This window comes from Rhipicephalus sanguineus, chromosome 3, assembly GCF_013339695.2.
Source record: "Rhipicephalus sanguineus isolate Rsan-2018 chromosome 3, BIME_Rsan_1.4, whole genome shotgun sequence".
NCBI lineage: Eukaryota > Metazoa > Arthropoda > Arachnida > Ixodida > Ixodidae > Rhipicephalus > Rhipicephalus sanguineus.
This window is the reverse complement of record NC_051178.1, coordinates 33580397-33600258: the sequence shown is the minus strand read 5'-3', so window position 1 is coordinate 33600258 and position 19862 is coordinate 33580397. Positions and strand designations below refer to the sequence as shown.

General features: G+C 48.9%; 1 protein-coding gene across 1 annotated transcript in view; it reads left to right on the top strand.

The window, feature by feature from the left end:
• Positions 1-19862, top strand: part of LOC119386538 (uncharacterized) — a 75246-nt gene that overhangs the window by 43456 nt on the left and 11928 nt on the right. Inside the window, exons 3-4 of the mRNA XM_037653805.1 lie at positions 2709-2851; positions 18484-18577. Of these exons, the coding sequence (XP_037509733.1) occupies positions 2709-2851; positions 18484-18577 (237 nt within the window). The remainder of the gene's footprint in view (positions 1-2708; positions 2852-18483; positions 18578-19862) is intronic.

The window sequence follows — 19862 nt, the reverse complement described above, 5'->3', positions numbered from 1 at the left end:
CATAATTGCCAGTACCATGGCTGTCAAGATGGAATTAGGCAATCACATGCACTGAATAAAAGATTTCCTATATATAGTGACTCGTAGCTTTGCGCATTGCATCCTAGGGCTTGATATACCATGAGGATGAATAAAAATTGACCACACATCTATAGAACCTGTGAAACAGTCAGGAGTTAAGTTAATAGGTAAGGAAAACGCTAAAACAAAACCACAACACGTAGCAATGAAGGGAACAGAACGACGACCACTAACAACTGAAGTTGAACATGTGCTTGGCTTTTTTAGTCATGTTCATGCTCCTTCTGTGGATGTGTGATAGTTTAATCTTGTAATTTGTTCCAACTGTGTGTTTATATCTTTCTGCGGTTTCGATTAAACTTCAGTTGCTAGTAGTGAATTGTCCTGTCTGTGCCCTTCATTCCTCTGTGGATGTGTGATTCTTTATTCTTGTATTCTTTTTGTACTGTGTGTTTATATCTTTCTGTGGTTTCGGAATCCCCTTTCCCACCTTATCCCCAACAGCGACCAAGAGTCGTCCTTTTATTTCAATAAAGGTCAAAGGATAAACTTCAGTTGCTAGTAGCGCGTCATCCTATCCCCTTCATTTCTCTGTGTTGTGATTTTTTTTCGCACACTCTTTAACCATGAATATACACCAACTCGCCCAACTGTCCCTATTAGGACTTAAGTTTGCTGAATAACACTGGCTCCACTAAGCGTCTTCATAAACAGTGCGAATTTTCAAATGTATACGATAGCAGAAAGGTTGCACGCAGTATTGCGCATAACACTCTGCATCAATACCAGTGTTGGCCCAAATGTAGTAAGATGTACGAGCTGTTCGACATACTGTACAGTGAGGCACATCAGAGTGTTCCCACAATCATGGGTGTTGGCAGGGGGAAGACGGCATCTCAACCAGCATCTCAACCGGCGACAAGTTCAACATATGAGACACATTCGCATGATGGAGTATCGTCAAGGAAATTTTCCCTGCCACAGATGAAGACAACTGCGACAAAACCACAGAAAACGACGAAAGAAGCAAGGAACCATCCCATGTTCTCGTCAAGAACATAGATATCGCTCCATCAGCGTCGGTCAACGAACATGCAAACGGGAAGTACACAGTGTGTATAAGCCACGAGAAAGACCCCAACGCCTGCGACATCTGACCTGCCGATGCTACAAGGTCTCCCAGACGTGTTTGTTTTTCTCAAAGGCGCGAGCTGTGTTACAATTGGTATCCAGGTTCAGGGCATACTTACGTCATCCGATGTGGAACAGCCAGCCTCGACCTCCAGAGTTGTGCTGGATATCACCGGACTGCTGAACTCTGTGTGAAAGTTCAGGCAAAGTTACGGAACTCCCCTGAAACATGAAATTATTGGCCTGTTTTCTCGTATAAGATTCCCCTCTTTCATTTTTGTTTGTTGTAACTGACGCCTTCTTTTGAGGGGAGGGGGAGTCATGTGACGTATGAAGCCATGGTAGGAGAAGCCGAGGATGAAGAAGCGCGCGTGCAGTGGAATAAAAGTATGGCGTCTGAGACACAGCACGTCTCCCATTCATAGCGACACACACACACACACACACACACACACACACACACACACACACACACACACACACACACACACACACACACACACACACACACACACATATAAAGATAGATAGATAGATAGATAGATAGATAGATAGATAGATAGATAGATAGATAGATAGATAGATAGATAGATAGATAGATAGATAGATAGATAGATAGATAGATAGATAGATAGATGCGAGGATGAAGTTCAATAGATCCGGTGGGAAATGCAGTTGAGAAAGGACGACAAACATGCGAAACCAGTTTTACTAACGTTTCGGCAGAAGGGGGCCTGCCTTCGTTAGAGTGAATGGTTGAACACACACACACACACGCACGCACACGCACACACACACACACACACACAGTATATATATATATATATATATATATATATATATATATATATATATATATATATATATATATATATATATATATATATATATATATATATATATATATATATATATATATATATATATATATATATATATATACTTTATGCCGGAACATTAGGCATAAAGTATTGCTTCCTCGTACGTGCACCCTCTTGTTTTCCTATATACATATATATATACATGCGTCTTTGTTGGTACAATCCGCATGCGCATATCTCTCTTCGTACACCAGTGGTGCGATCTTGTGAGCATTCCAAATAAGCACGGAGGCGTGCCGTTACATCCAGCCGCACGCGATTGGTCAAAGCAGAGCCGTGACGTCTGTCTCGGTTCACATTGGCCATTCGCGTGCGGCTGGATATAACGCCACGCCTTCGTTCTTATTTGGAATGCGTACAAGATCGCACCACAGGCTTACCGAACAGCCGCCGTGGGGCTAGCCAAACAAACCTATCTCTACAGATGTTTTCGACAATTTCTTGTCGGTTATCGTTACCATATCGTCCTTTACGAAACCTGCGCTGAAGCCGTCTTGTGTGTACATATGAGACTAGGATTAATCAGTTGATCATTCACACTTTACCATGTGTCTCTTCTATGTCTCTTTCCTCACTTTCTGAATTTTGCATCAAAACATATATGCAATGTATCAATTAAGAAAAAAAAACCGTTTAATAAACACATCTCATTTCTTCTTGAAACTTATGGCGCAGGCGAACGTAGCACTGGGCGAAGGGTACATGACAACAGCGGGCACCATACGACACGACAAGAAAGCTGGCCGGCTGCCCGACAGACACAAGGTCTACGACTGCCTTAACAAGTGCGACAAGAATCCACCCTGCGCGTGCGTCAGGTATGCTAATCTTCTTAACGCTAGGTCCTGTATACGTGGCGAGTTGTATGAAATTTCCGCATGCAAGCAAGGTTTCTTGATAAATTGGCGCATACTCTGCAATTCGCCATCAGTTATTCATTTGCACCGCAAATTGAGCGACGCACCGTGTACCAAGGCCGCTCCTTTGCGCTTGAGTGACGCGCTGGAAGTTTCGAGCTGCTTTCCGTTGTTCGCGTTACATTCCAATTCGTTGCTATCGCATTCATTGCTTCGCCGTTGCGGCGAAACTGTGACTTTTTGTTTTCTTCTTTTTTTTTCAAAGCTGGTATGGCATTGTCGCGCCTCATGGTTGACCCTCAGCCTACGCACTTTCACTGGAACTGCAGCTGCAGAAGCGCAACAAGCGAGAAAAGCAATCTGTGAACGAGAGGGCTTGCTCGAAGAAAAAAAAACTGCTGGAAAGTCGTATTGCAGATTTTCGCATATCGTTGGCGTATGTTGTCTAGTGACCCTGGAGACAGGCGAGTGTAAGAAGCTTGCGCAGTATATTGCTACGTATCAATGGCATCACGGTCAACAAGACAAAGAAGAGGACGACAACAAGACAGTCTGCGCGAGCTGTTCCTATCAGCAGCGCTGCTCGCTTAACCAGGTGTAAAAACATATCAGTTCCTATTCCTTCGAGTCTGTGTCTTTCCCGTAACATATTTGGTGGAGGTGCGGGGCCTACTCCTGCGATTGTGGCCCACTTTGACCCTGCTGCCCCTACAGAGATCCGTACGGATGCAAGTGGCCATGGCATTGGCGCAATCATAGCTCAACACCAACATGGCCACGACTGCATTATTGCATACGCCAGCCGCCTCCTATCCCTGAACGCAATTACTCCATCACAGAGCGCGAGTGCTTGGCTCTCGTTTGGGCGGTCGCGAAATTCAGGCCATATCTCTATGGACGCCCATTTTCGGTAGTTACCGACCACCACGCGCTCTGCTGGCTTAACTCTCTTAAAGATCCCTCAGGGCGCCTTGGTCGCTGGGCTTTGCGTCTCCAGGAATTTTCTTACTCGGTCGTGTACAAATCTGGCCGCCTGCACCAGGACGCCGATTGCCTCTCCCGGTACCCTGTCGACGATCCTTATGACACCGACGCGAACACGATGCACTCCATTTTCTCCGTTTCCGCCTTCATTCACATTGGGGAAGAACAGAAACGGGATCCACTGCTGCTTGACATCATCAGCCGCGTGGAATCTTCCCCAAACGACGCCTTCGTCCGTCACTTTCTATTTCAAGAGGGCGTCCTGTACCGCCGCAATTTCCGACCTGACGGGCCTGACCTTCTTCTTGTAGTGCCTAAGCATTTACGGCGCAGTGTCCTCGCTGAACTTCACCGTGCGCCCACAGCTAGACACCTTGGCGTATCTCGCACGTACGAGCGCGTACGGTGCCGTTTCTTCTGGCCAGGCCTTGCTCGCCCGGTACGTCGTACGTTGCTGCGTGTGAGTTATGTCAACGTCGCAAAACACTGTCGCTGCTCCCTGCTGGCCATCTTCAACCAATCGACATACCTACGGAACCGTTTCATCGCATTGTGTTAGACCTGCTTGGTGCTTTTCCCGCATCAACATTGGGAAACAAGTGGATAGCCGTGGCTACTGATTACGCTACACGCAACGCTATTACGCGAGCTCGACCGACTAGTGCAACCGACGTTGCTGACTTCCTGTTACGGGACGTTATATTGGTTCACAGTGCCCCAAGACAGCTGCTCACAGACCGTGGCCGTACATTCCTCTCTCAAGTCATCGCCGACATCCTGCGTTCCTGTTCCACGCAGCACAAAGTGACCACTGCTTACCACTCTCAAACCAACGGCATCACGGAACGCTTTAATCGCACTCTTACGGATATGCTCGCTATGTATGTGTCGCCGGACCACCGAGACTGGGATATTGCCCTACCCTACGCAACTTTCGCGCACAACTCATCCCGTCACGACACAGCAGGCTTTTCACCCGTCTACCTATTGTACTGAAGAGAGCCGACTTCACCACTGGGCACCATCATTTCGGCCAATACCTCTTCCACCAGCGAGTATGCTCGTGACGCTATCGCCCGAGCCGATCATGCCCGTCAGCTCGCCCGCGCTCGCCTGACGGCGTCGCAGAGCAACCAACGACGTCGGTACGATGCCTCGCATCGAGACGCATATTTCGTTCCCGGTACCCTTGTGCTTCTCTGGTCCCCTCATCGTCGAGTAGGCCTATCTGAAAAACTTTTGTCTCGTTACACGGGTCCTTACCGTGTACTGCGTCAAGTGACACCCGTTACCTATGAGATCGGCCCCATCTGTCCATCGTCCTCTGTTGGTCGGCCCAGTGATGTTGTTCACGTCTCACAGCTGAAGCCCCACAATACTGCTTCTGAAAACAACCTTGAAAGCTCCGGGACGGTGCTTCCGCCGCCGGGGGTCATGCTACGTACCAGTGGCATCGCGGTCAAGACAAAGTAGAGGACGACAACAAGACAGTCTGGCGCGAGCTGTTCCTATCAGCAGCGCTGCTCGCTTAACCAGGTGTAAATACATATCAGTTCCTATTCCTTCGAGTCTATGTCTTTCCCGTAACAATATGTCTGGTTGCGGTGCTGGCAAGTTCAACTCGCGCTGGCGTGCCGCTGCGCACAGCGGGCTGGATCTCACATGCTTGTTCTATCATCGAGCGGCCGTGCGCTACGAGTGCATGCCTCCGAGCCTGGACGCCGCGGATACCTCGCTTCCGTGCCGAATCGCGAAGAGCTACGAAGAACACTCCCAGCGGCAACAAAATAAAGCTGGTGTGATCGTCCGTGGTTGCTTCCTGGAGAGTGACGGCTCCAACTTCGAAGCGATAAGAAAAAGTCGCAGTTTCGCTGCAAGGGCGAAGCAATGAATGCGATAGCAAGAAAGGCGGCCCGTGATGAACGCGCTGCTACGGTGCAGAAACATCTACCCCACCGGCCGCAAATACCGCGCGAGCAGAGAACGGAAGGGCAATGTTCTCTCTGCGCATTTATTAGAAGAAGCGACGAGCTGGCCACGACTTTTAAATGCGCCCAATCCTCGCGCCATCTCGCTGATAATGAAGAAACGCTTATGAGCGCCTGCCGTCTCTGAGTCCTGCCAGCGGTAAAGGGTGTGTATATAACGCTAGCCGTTAGCTACCTGAAGGATGTGCGCTTTGTGGCGTAGTGGTTAGTGCCAAGCGCTGCGGACTGGGAGGTCGCTGGTTCGATTCCGCGCTTCGGAAGCATTTTTCTGAATTATCTTTATTTGGGACTTTGATATATACATATATACATACTTATATGGTGCATGAAGGCGGCGGCGAAAACCAGCCGAGACTGTCCATATAATTGCTGTCGCAATAAAAGGCTTCGCTACGTCGTCGGCAGCGAGCCGGCCAGCGGCTGGTGTGAGTGTGTTGCCGGAGCAGGTGAAACAAGCACCGCATAGTCAGTGCGTTTTGTAGAAATCGTTCAAGAAGATATAGGTGCCGTTGTACTTCGAAAACAGAAGATTTTGAAACGATGCTTGTACTTAACGAGTGAACCATTAAGATACGGGTGTGCCAATAGCACGACAACAGCTGGCCCGAAGGGTGTAGATACACAAGACGGGGCGTCTTGTGTATCTACACCCTACGGGCCAGCTGTTAAAATATTGTTTTGCAATAATGAGAAAATGTAAGACCCTTTACACTGAATCTGTGCTGTGAAAGAATGCTGTGCACAGTGCCTCCTCAAACGACGTTGCTTTGGTGAGCAGCATTTGCTGCTCACAAACAATGCACTTCCTGGAATGAATCATCGCAAATATGTCATAAGCACCAACAAAATTTATTGTATTAAATTGTACAGTAGCAGACATCTTGAACTATGAAGTTCATACTTCATAAAATGGCGCAAGAAGGTGCGCTTTTCCCAAAAGCAGTGATGAACCTTGAAAAACAAGCTGTCTGCAAGGTGAAGCGCCAATATGTCCTTCCGCACCAGGCATGGGGTAAGCAGGGCTTGTTCCGGCAATTGAATAATAAAAGCAATGTTATATAGCAAAATATATCCGTTAATGTCGATAGTGCTGTACCAAACAAAGAAATGTTTAAAACCACAAAAATCAGGGTTCGTACAAGGTTCCAAGGAGACAATTCAAGGATATTGAAGAGCCTGTCACGTGTTTTGCATTGCAAGCCATCGGGGGGGGGGGGGGGGGGGGCTTGCAATTCATTGCAATAATTGTGGCTGTTTTCCGGAGTTTCACAAGTGCAACATAATCGCAAATAGCAACAACAAAATGTCGCGTCTCATCATCGACGCTCACAAGATCTCGGGCTTAAAAGAAAAATGCGTCAGCCAAGCGTTCATCTCACTTGCCGACAAGGAAATCGCCTATCTTTGTGGCTCAACACGTGTATATTGAGTGGACCGTGTTGTTGGTATGCACTTGCTGTCATACGCACTGGATTTTGCCAGGCATATAGGGTCACGTCGCTCTGCTAATAAAATTTGTTGACAGTCATCGTGCGCTCCGTGTGTGTCTTTTTTCGCCTACATGCAACAATGGTGGGATGTGAAAGCATCGCGGGGGGTTTCCGTTTCGAGTTTCCGTTTCTCTTATGTGACTTATGAGACGGTGGTTGTCGAAGCGTCTGAATTACCGCTTGCCGACGCTTATGTTTACGTTCGGCTTCCCGGACCTTCCTTTGCTTCGCGGCGATGGCGCTGCCGCTGCCGCTGCAACTAGCGCCGACATTGACGTTGTTCATGGCGTTTCGCACACCGTTGCACAGAGAGAGAATGACGGAAGCACAGCGAACGCGCGCTTTCGCAGCCTCGCAGCTTCGAGATTCGTTGGCCGGCTTTGCCGTTTACGTTAACCTTCGCGAGCGTCCATAGCACCGTTGCGAAGGAGAGTGCAACGGGAGCGAGCGCGCGCCGCATTATATACTAGCGCACAGCTGCGGTGGAGAGAGAGAAACGGGAGAGGCGAAACGAAGTGCAGGCAGCGCTGACGCCACCTCCTCCCACCTCCTCCCGCTCACGCGACGAGAGGGGGGAGAGTTGGCGCATGCGCAGTATGGGTCCGGACGCCGCAGAGCGGACACTGCCCCGAGCATAGGATGCTTTCGCATCTAATATTTTTAAAACGACACGCAGAAAAACTTCCAGCAAGGACCTTGATAGGGAACCCAAGCTCAAGTTTGCGGCGCGACGACAGCGCCGCGTCAGCCGCGCTGCGGCTCTGTCGGAAAGCTCTGAACCTTATGCGCGGCCGACTCAGCCCCTTTCACGGTAGCGGTGGCGCACGTGCGCACGCGTTCTTCTCTCGGTGCGGGTAAGTGGGGGGCCGTCAGCTGGGCACGTTGAACCGAGAGGCTTGCTGTGCGAAGCTGCGCATTTCCACGATGGCAGAAGCGACCCCGCGGAAGCGCAAGCGTGGTCCGAAGTATTGCGGTTTAGTGGCCAGCCACAACAGTGCAGACAACGCCAAGGTACACGATTCACGTGTTAAACTGTATTGGTTCCCGGGCGTGTCGCACGAGAAGTAAAGGTGGCAAGCGTGGATAGCTGACAGCGCTGTCTCGCCTTCTATTTGGTTGTCTGAGTTCATCGCTTTCGTTCGTTCCGACTACCTGAATCGGTAAGTAACGGGGCGCATGCACGTAGCGACTACAGTAATGATTACGCGCTGTCTTCTCGCATTGTTAAAGTCCACTTACGGTTGTAGGTGAAGCAACTTTGTGTTTTGATTCCCCGTGCTCGTGAGACCTACCCGTCGTTGTTGAACGTTCACATTCGCGTTATACGGTTAGCGTTGCGCGGTTGGTTGAATTCAACTGAACTCCGCACATTGTCAGAAGTTCGGCGCCTGCATTTCACGCATCGGGAAGGCTGCTTTATCACGCCGGAACGGACGTCTGTGCATTTGCAGCAAGCTTTGACATCGTTCTGCAGGTTTGCTTTGTTTTTGTCACTTTATTAGGGTGATATATATTTAAGCCGCTAAATATAACTGGCACTTAATACATGCTTTGCAATTGCAACCTTGAAGTAACCACCTTCTGACTTTGTGCGATTTTCTAGCCGCGTTCACGCAACAGGTTTTATACGCCTGTCAAGTCGATATCATTTTTAAAAAGAGGCTGCAAGCATGATGCGAGAGCCGAAAAAACGAGGCGAGCAGTTCATCTTGCTTCACAGTGGTTAAAGCTCAGCTAGCTGCCTCGCGTCTTAGTCGGCGGGTGATTCTCCAGCGGCACGGAGGACTTGACTCTAACCTTCTCAGGAAGCAGTGCCATGGCCGTATAATCTTTTTTTCGCACGCCGCAAACGTTTGTTCACGAAAGTACACGGCTGCTACTGTAAGCATGCCATATCAAAACAATCATATGATTCGTAGTCCACACCGCAAAACATCGATAGCATGTGCGGCTTCATTTCGGAGTGCATGTGGACCATTATTCATCTTTAACATGACAGAATGAGACTTGCCTCGAGGTATACGTCCTACACGGTGTAATCGCGACTTGGGAAATGCATTTCGCTTCGAGTCGGGCGTCGTTGTCGTCGATCGTCTGCTCTTCACCGTAAACGTGATTGACGAGCCTTTCTCATTTTATCAAGTTCGCTTTTCGGAAGTGCCAGTCAAGCTTGAAAATCCTTTTGAAGCCGCACTGCAAGCGGTACATTGCGAGGCGCCGAAAGTGCACCGCGAGAGCTCTACGCGTGCACAGAAGCGAGCGGCAACGCGGTGGAGAGAAGGGAAAACGCGCGCTGCTAACACCCCAGTTTCTCTTTTTCTGCCAGAGATGGCGCTGCCTGTCAAGAGCAGCAGCGCCGCTAAGCGTTGCTTGGGAAGCCTATAGACGAGCGTGGCTTTTTCATGCCATGGGTTTGCGCGCCACGCCACAACGCAACATTGCCGTAAAATGACCACTCAAGACAGAACGCACCGTTTGAATTAATCTATACGACTCGCATACTGAAGACAGACGTTATCTTCCTCTCAAACTGAAACTTGCGTCTTCATAAGACACACGCCAGCAGCGGCCGCAAATTACATGCCCATAATGGCAACTACATTAACTTTATTTTAGAATTCACAACCTAGAAAACATGAAGATACTGTTTGAGCAGGTGCACTTTATCGGTTGTATTTCATAACAGTTCGTGGCTCTTTCCACTCGTTGGAATGTACCGAAGTTTCATGTTGACTGTAATCGTGTTCGATAAGTGCGCGCGTATATGATCGAATAATGTATATTGTCCCGCGCAAGCGACGTTATGCCAGTACAGCGGCTGTGCCAGTGTACTGATTTGCAGCTCATCGATACCTATACAACATAACCGATTGGCAAAAAAATACAGAAGAGAAAAAACAAACAAACAAGTGCAATGCAATGAGAAGGTGTGCAAACATGTTATTTCAAAATGGCGTGCGGATTGACATGTCCGTGTTCTTGCATATGAGTGCCGGCGAGTGCGACCAGCGGCTTTCGATGAGTGCTTGCGCGCGTTTGCTGAAAGCGCGCCCTATCTACGCTCACCGTTTTTTTTATGCAGAGAGTGTGCGCAAGGAAAAATGGTCCTTGTAGGTTAACCAATGCCAAAGCCCGACGCTACAGTCATTCTTACTCATCGCAATTGCGTATTCGTAAATTCAGAAGCGCCGATGACATGCAGACGGACTCGGCCGGTACGCTAGGCCTACCTATGCTGGCAGTCATACGGGTCGTACTGCATGGGGCAGATCACGACGCAGGTGGCTTGCATTGGTCGAAGGTGTGAATATTAGGTTCGAAAGCTTTTTCGCTATTAGCCTCAAGTGCAGCTGAGGTAAGTAAAAGTGCGAGAATTGCCAGAGGTGCGTTTACATTAGAGCGATGTCGAGCGGTATTTTTCACGCGTACGTGCCGCGGCACCACATGCCGGATCGGACGCCGGATCGTAACGTCGAAAATTATTCGTCAGCCAGCGCTGCTAAAAGATCATCGCTACTGTATTTGTAAGCGCTTCGCTACGACTCTCAGACTTGGGCATGAGTACCTGTAGCGCACTGAGCCAATATGACAACCCCAGCTGATAACTAGAGTTTAATAATGAAAACGGCGTAGAATCTTATGCAGTTTTATGCCTATGATGTGCCCACGATGGTGTCCTTAAGTATCGCCGGATACGTACACACGTTCTGTGTATATTTGCTGTTTAAATACGCAGAACAGAACTTTCCCAGATTATATTTTTACCCGCCTGTACAAGGCATTAAACAAAATGAGAGCGCAAAAAAAGACGACATGAGAGACAAGAAGTCGGGACAGACGCTCACTACCAACTGCTGTATTACGAAAAAAGAAATCGAGGGAAATATAGAGTCCGTACGTCACAAGCGCGCCTGCGCACACATCAGATAGTGAATCCACCCGAAGATCTGCTAAAGATTGCGGCAAAGCAGCTCAAACTCACTCCCCCGCAAGCAAGCTGACGTCTGGGTGACATAATCTACGCCCTTTTTTTTTTCATATTAAACGCGTCCAAAAGCTAAGAATAGTATATGGAGTTTTACCTCCCCAAACCACGTATGTTTATGAGAGAAACCACAGTGGAGGGCCCCAGAAATTTTTGACTATGTGATATTTTTTAACGTGCACGTAATCGGACTACACGGGCCTCTAACATTTCGCCTCCATCACCATGCGGCCGCCGCGGCTGGGATTCGTTCCCGCGGCTTTCGGGTCAGTAGTCAAGTACCACAACCACTATACCACCGTCGCGGGTCCGGCGAAAGCGCGCGTGCAACAGTTTTCCTGCTCCACCCATGCACCTTTAATTCAGAGAATGGAGGCACACAGCCACACACCACACAGTGCCCAGGAAGATGCGCGCCCTGGTCATTAGTAGTGCCAACACATGCTCACGGGCCCGCTAGTCGACACACCTTTTTGGCCAATATATGATATACGAATGCGAACTGGCAATTCACACACAACCCCCCCCCCCCCCCCCCCCGCACAATCTACGTAGCGCGCTGTATTCCCCAGGTCGCCTTCTGTTTAACCTCGCAGGAGATGTGCGCACACAGCTTCGACAGCGGCGCTGAAAGGACGATCGGCACATTGTGCCTAGTCGCCACTTTTTTTGAGATCATGCGCTACTTTGCAGACTTCCGGCATGACGTAGGGCCTCGCATCGCTTTCGTGCTCAGTTTTTTCGCGATAGACCAGTTGGCACTGAGCGCCCGTCCCACCCCGTTGTCTCGCTTGTCCTCTTCGTTGCGCACTGCTTTTACTTTAAAACAGTGCGCCAACTCGCCCATGCAGCAAATCATTCTCTTAGGTTACCTGTACGGCAGTCTGAAAACTTGTTGGTAAGTTTTATGAAAAAAAGTCACAGTTTCGCCGCAACGGCGAAGCAATGATTGCGATAGCAATAAATTGTAATGTAACGCGAAGAACGGAAAGCAGCTCGAAATTGCCAGCGCATCGCTCGAGCCCAAAGGACGCACGGAAAGAACGCACACAGGACGAGCGCGAACTAGTGCGTCACAGCTCGACACTTGAAGCGCACTGCTCAAACATAAAGCAGGACGCACGAGACAAACGAACAGGTACACACAAGACGAGCGCGAACTAATTGTCACAGTTGTTACTTATTTCTGTTTGAACAGCGCGCTCCTTTTGCAAACGCGGCCGCTGCAGCGAGCGAAGCGAAGCACCCCACCGGCCGCCCCTTCTTTCCTTGAGATAAGCGCACGAAAGCGACGACGCCCTGTAGAGCGAACAGCAACGGCGTTCGCAGGGGCGGGGCGACGATCCTTATGCGCGCAACACGCGCGCATGTCGTGCCATCTATGTGGCCACTAAGAAATCATGCTGAATTACATGGTGTATATAAATAGCTCGCCGTTAGCAGGCTGAGAGACTGTGCTGTCGTGGCCTAACGGTAACGCGGCGGGCTGCAAAGCGAGAGGTCGCCCGTTCGATTCCGCGCGTCGGAAAGAATTTCTTAATTATTTTTCTTTGTGGCCTTTCTATATATATACATACTTATACATATACGGTGAATGACGGCGACGGGGACGGACATTTTCCAGCCGAGACTGTCCATATAATTGCTATCGCAATAAAAATGTCAGTACGTCTTTAGTCTAGTATTACCTGCTTGCATGGCGGCACATATACTATCCATCTTACTGGCATCCGTAAAAACGACGTTAATGTCCTATTTACTTCCCATTTTTGTTCGGCCTGTGCAATAAAAATTTATGTGAGGAATACCCAAGACTCGCTTCGTGTTACTATTGCTTCTTGCAACCATATAGACCATAATATATAGATATTCTTTCCGGCTGTGGACCAGCGACGCCATGAACCTCACCGTGACGCCTACGCATAGAGGGCCCACTATAGGAACGTTGGCTTCGTGCCGTACACCACTCCCATCCTTGAATACTAAAGCAAGCATCACCCCGTAAGCTACGTCGTCGAGTTCGTCGTGCCATCACTGCCGAGAGTGCGAAAATGCTCACGCCTGCGTGGGTTAAATCGTGCTACGACTCGTCTGCGCTACCTTTTCGCTAGGCCGCAAGGTTGGCTCCGTTCTGTACGGGGAGTGATTATGGAGGAGAATACAGGTGTCGCCACAGTGCCAGCACGCAAGATTTCGCTGATGTTCGTTCGGCCGTGTTCGTTTGGCTTTGAGCTGAAGCCGCCTTGCGTTAGTGGCCCTGTAATTCGCGCCTTGTTCAAGCTGTCATGAACACTCCTGCGGCGACATCTACATATATACTGTCACGTCGTCGTGACGATAAATAATGTAGCAGACAGACTGTTAAAGAAAAAAAAAGTCACAGTTTCGCCGCAACGGCGAAGCAATGAATGCGATAGCAACAAATTGGAATGTAACGCGAAGAACGGAAAGCAGCTCGAAATTGCCAGAGCGTCGCTCGAGCCCAAAGGACGCACGAAAAGAACGCACACAGGACGAGCGCGAACTATCATGCGTCACAGCTCGATACTTGAAGCGCACCACTGCAACATAAAGCAGGACGCACGAAACAAACGCACAGGTACACACAGAACGAGCGCGAACTGAATGTCACAGTTGTTACTTATTTCTCTTTGAACAGCGCGCTCCTTTCCAAACGCGGCCGCTGCAGCTAGCGAAGTGAACTTCGTGCGCTCAGTGACTTCAGCGCGGACATCGAGCGGAAAGCACAAGACATGCAACCCCCCCGCCCGCCCCCCTTCTTTACTTGAGATAAGCGCACGAAGGCAACCACGCCCTGTAGGGCGCACAGCATCGGCGCTCGCAGGAGCGGGGCGACGACCTTTAAAGCACGCCGAGCGCCCAACGCGCCGCGCGCACATCACGCCATCTCGCTGGTAATGAAGAAACAATTATAAGCGCCTGCCGTGTCTGAGTCTCTCGCCGTTAGCTCTCTGGAGGATCTGCGTTTCGTGGCGTAGTGGTTACCGTCACGCGCTGAGGAACGAGAGGTCCCTGTTTCGATTCCGCGCTTCTGAATTTTTCTGAAATATTTTAACGCGATAGCGTTAGAGAGCTCGTGTTGCAGAAATTCTGCCGTCGGCGTCGGCACCGTTGGTTGTGAGCGAAAAATCGTCCGTGAGCGAAAAATCGAGAAAGAAGCAAATAAAATAAAGAATAAAATTTTCGGTCCCACTGAGGATCGAACCCGGGCCGTTCGCATGGCAAGCAGGTGTCCTACCACAAAGCCACGATTTGCAACTACTTCGGAAAAAAACACTACATAAATGCCATGTAGTGGAAGGAGTCTCCTTAACGCATTTTTTTCGACAGGTGTCACGACGAAAACGAGCCCATTCGGCGATTTGTAGGCGCATTTGGGAGGCCATCAAACTACGTCGAAAAAGGCCGGGATAGCGCAGCCATCGCCGCTAAAAACACACACGAACTTTCAAACAGCTCTAAAAAAAATTCGGCAGATCCCGCGTACCGTGGGAGTCGATGTTATGCGAAGCATGCGGCGGGTTGGTTACTGTGGCGTAACATTTTTTACTGGGCGACACGTTACAAAATGAAGCTAAAGATTTGTATAAATTTTATAAGCACACATATTATATGTTGAAGAGCCGCATATGTGTTCATAACCAGTTGTTTACGGTTGGGTAACGCTGCCAATGGCAACGTGGGTATTACCAACACCGGAAGCGGTAAGCTGATATGTAGTGCTTATATGTGTACAGAGAACGCACGCACGTTTCACGAACCTGTGTGCATGTGTGCAAGAAGTTCTTGACAGTTCTTGAACAAGGGAATCATCACAGTGATCAGTGAGCACCAGCAGCTGGTGATGACTTGTTATAGGATCCGGTCGTGATCGTGGTGACAAGGGGTCCATGGGTAGTGAAGTATGTCGTATAGTAGAGCTGTTGGAATTCGTGGATGCCTCGGTCATTTCGTCGACAAATCGTCTGTCGACAGAGCCAGCGACATGTCGGAACCTGAAGCCACCCTTCACGTTTGGTGAGCATAGCTGTGCGCAAGGTTCCCCTTCAGGGGGGGGGGGGGCGAAGGTTTGTTGCAGCCCCCCCTCCGTGTCGCAGCGCCCCCCCTCCCTATTATCTCAATGTGGGGGGGCTGACTTTGCGCCCCCCCCCCTCTTAGGTGAATAAGGGGCGCCCCCCCCCCCTGTGGGCACGCCTATGTTGGTGAGGTATAGGCCGTCTAGGCTGGTATGCCTGGATAGTGCTACGTAGACCAACATCAGTGGATGGTGTTTGTCGTATTCGTAGACTACCTGGGCGTATGTTGCCTACGTAGCCTAGTCTACAAAGCGGCTGTCAATCAATCTGGCATCATCCTCGGTCAGCATGAGGCCATCGCCCAACCTCGTAAGAAATGAAGAGGAGACTGCGTCGTTCTGGTGGACGAAGTGCACATTACGCTGCGGTGATGTGGATATCATATGTAACTTTCGTTAATGCATTCCTCCGGGGTCGAGCAATGCTTCAATATAGCTTGCTGAATCATAGGAATACAAACGTAATGTTTATTAGACTGCTATAAAAGCGGAGCCAACACTGGAACTACAGACATTAATCTGATATGACGCCTGTATCGTAGGAGTACACATCGTAGGGGTATCATGTAGTGTTCATTGCTTTCTTGTAAAATTAGATAGCCAGCACCACAAGCACAATTGACATTGCACCGATATTACGCCTGCGTGGGCTGTTTTTCCAAACCAGTTTATAGACCTGGCGTGGCTCAGTGGTAGAATACCTGATTGCCACGCAGAATGCTTGGGTTCGATTCCTGCTGGGAACCTAATTTTCACTCTTTCCAATCGTTGAGTCAACGCTGCCGATGTTGGTTTTCCTTAATGCTCTAGCATTTAAGTTACCAATGTCTATTCTCGCCGTTCCTGGGTAGATATAAACTGTCAATCACCTGTGGCGCATACCCGTACACCGCGGCCCGCGGTAAACGGGTATGAGCCACACGTGTCTAGTGGAAAGGGTTTGACGACGTACACGACAGGATTTTACCGTTATTCATGTCATGACCCGGCAATCATATTCGTCAAATCATCTTACCCTCCCATGCAAATTTTGGGCTACACCAAGTTAAGGAGGCGATCATGAGAGCACCCAGACGTAGGCGGCTAGATAGATAGATAGATGGATGGATACGTAGATAGAAACGCTCAAAGTGCCAGAGGTTCGCTAAGAAATGCTTCGCATTTAAAATGGACAACTATGTCCATCTAGCGGAAAACATATCAAGCCAACGCGGGCTTTCCAGAGGAGGCGTTGATCAAGCAAACAACAAACGCTAGATAATGTGCTGCTATCTGTGAGGCATTGTGAGTCTCTTCATGGCCTCCGAGATGGCGAGCGCGCGGCGTATATCTTGGAGGCGACTCTTGCTTCAGATCAAAAACCTGTATGTACCACTCGCGCGCGCGCGCGTGTGTGTGTCTGTGTGCGTGTGTGTAACAATACACATTAATAAGTATGCACTTAGTGGTTGAAAGCGCACTAGGGGCCGGATTTCTCTATTGCGTTCAACTCTTAAAGGCGAAGCTTAAGGGTCCCCCAATTTTTTTCTTTGGGGCTTTTACACACACACACACACACATATATATATATATATATATATATATATATATATATATATATATATAATGGGAAAGTTCAGTGGGTCCGGTACGTATAGGAAAACAAGACAGTGCACGTACGAAAAAGCAATATTTTATGCCTAACGTTTCGGCCGTGGCACGGCCGAAACGTTAGGCATAAAATATTGCTTTTTCGTACGTGCACCGTCTTGTTTTCCTGTATATATATATATATATATATATATATATATATATATATATACGGTGCATGACGGCGGCGGCGACCAGCCGAGACTGTCCATATAATTGCTGTCGCAATAAAAGGACCCGCACCGCGGCGGAAGTCCTAGCCTCCTGCGGCTAGTTCGACGATCCAGGATGTCCTTAGCGTCTTCTTCTTTACGGCTTGGGGTGGGATCACTGCTTCACGAGGGCCTCCGGAACATGACAGTGCAGCAATACCGCCACCAGATGTGGTAGTGACGGCAAGGAAGGTGGCAGTCAGACAATTGAAGATGTAATTCTTTATTCGACGAACCTCTGCCCAGCAGAACAAACTCCAAGCACAAGGAACACTTGTTGTACAATGACAGCGGCAACGACAGACATCGACTAATCAGATCTTTGGCGGAACGCGTCTTCTTTGATACTCAGTGATAGGCTATTCAAGCGTTATCGTCGGGGCTGGCTACAGAATAAGTCGGCTGCTCTCGTTGTGTGCGCTATCTTATCACAACCGTCAAAAGCAGCCTCGAAGTCTCTCACACATTGCGGTGTCGCCTGTGCCGACTGGAGGTAACAGCTTTTTGTCTAAATAATTGTTGTTCCTTCTCCTCCTCCCCAACTGTTACCATGTGAGAATGGGAGTCTTTATTTTTCTGTAAATATTCCTGTCTGCAAAAGTGGCCATTGTGTGTGCGCCGAGGTCGGAACTATACATTAGATATGGCCATATTCTCATTCTTCGGAAATTTACCGAAAAGACAGACAAGTTGCGACAAGAGGTATGTACATACGTTAAAGTATTTTGAAGCGAGAGCGCGATCTGGAACGCTCACCACCGCGTCGAGCGTGGCCGCTTGACCAAGTAACCAAAACCAGTTGGACAAAATTGCAGCCATGATATCTTGAACAGCGCATGTTGCTACAGTTTCAAGTGGTGTACACTGATTACAGCAACGCCTATTCGGCTGCAGTATTGTTTAGCATTCTGGTTTTCAGAGAGCTCGTCCCATGGTATATCTGTGATGTGCCCATGATGTTCGTCGATGCATACTTAGCACGAGAGAGTACACTTCGGAGTGTACTAATTAGTATACCATATCAAACGTATAACAGTCAAGAATACATGAACCGAATAAAAGAATAGCACCTTCGCGCTTCTAAGGAACCTATTTTAGTGTTGGGAGAAAGCACACGACCAAACCAAATGCACTGAGCAGGAAATATTATGCTCGCTCTTAGTGTGGAAATTTTCCTTCAATGTCGGTTTCGTGCTTCGTATTGCGCAGGATATCGAACACCAAGAAGTATTCTTGTGATCTACTGACACCTTTCCCACATGGCAAGCCCCTCATGCCTAAGGGATACGTTTACTACGCTGCGGTAAGTAAAAAAAATTGCACCATCCCCCGCTAAAGGGGCCATGAGGCGATGCGAAGCCGGAGCACTTGCACGATCGCGTTCCGTTGGCGTTCGCTGGGCATGCTACCGACCTCGCGTCGTGGAACGCGAAGAAGAACACTACGCGCGTCGTGTCTTCCCTCTAGCCTGGACGTTAATTCTCACAGGGCGTGCGGGGAACGTCGACCGGCGCGCGAGAGAAAGGCAGCGTAGGAGAACAGAGAGAGGGGGAGGGGACGCGCATGCGCTGGCCCTCATCGCGGCGCTGTGCAGGAGAGAATTTCGGCATGTCGAGCCCGCATTTCAGAGGAACCAACCGAGGCAAGCGCTGGACTGAACGCGCGCGGCGCTCTACTATTTGAAGGAGAGGAGACTAGAGGAGGAGAGTAGCGTATGCGCCGTGAGGGCAGAAGCGAGAACGCAGGAGAAGCGCAAGCAGGTGCTGGTAGAGAAGTGGAGAGAGTAACGCGCAGCTGTTGGAGAGAGGGAAGGAGGAGAGTCGCGCATGCGTAGTGCGAGTGCGGACAACGCTGCGTGCGGATTACCACGCCGCCTTACATACCCCCGAGCAAGAGATACTTCGCATCTAAAACAGAACTAAAAGCAAGGTTGCTGGTCTGGTTGAGAGGAGTTTGTAGTTGTAATAAGTGAAAATAGCTTGCTCAAATAATCATATGGACAAAAACGACAGCGAACTTTGGAGTAAGAAGTGCACGTAAAGTGTGGACAACAGGCAATTTGTGTGAAGACCACCACGGTGGTTCACCCATGCGGCAATTTCGTTTATTGTTAAAGAACCTCTTACGAGCAGGGTTTCCGTAGGTATACCTTTGAATAGGAGCCAAAACTCAAGCTAGAAATAGCCAAGGTTGCCATATGGCATTCAATTTTCGCGCCCAGTTTTCAGCCAAATATTAAAAAAGACCTATGATGTTGTGAACAGAGTTATTAATATTTAACAGTAAATGAATGATCTTGAATAAGCGAAAAGGGAGAACAACAAGCACCATATTTTAAACTGCCAAGCATTTGTTCGTGAACTAAAGGCACTTTGGCCGTTTCTATCTATCTATCTATCTATCTATCTATCTATCTATCTATCTATCTATCTATCTATCTATCTATCTATCTATCTATCTATCTATCTATCTATCTATCTATCTATCTATCTATCTATCTATCTACGTCTGGTCGCCTCCTTATCTTAGTTTATACCAAAATTGGCATGTGAGGCTATTAGTGTATGACGAACGTGACTGACAGCCTA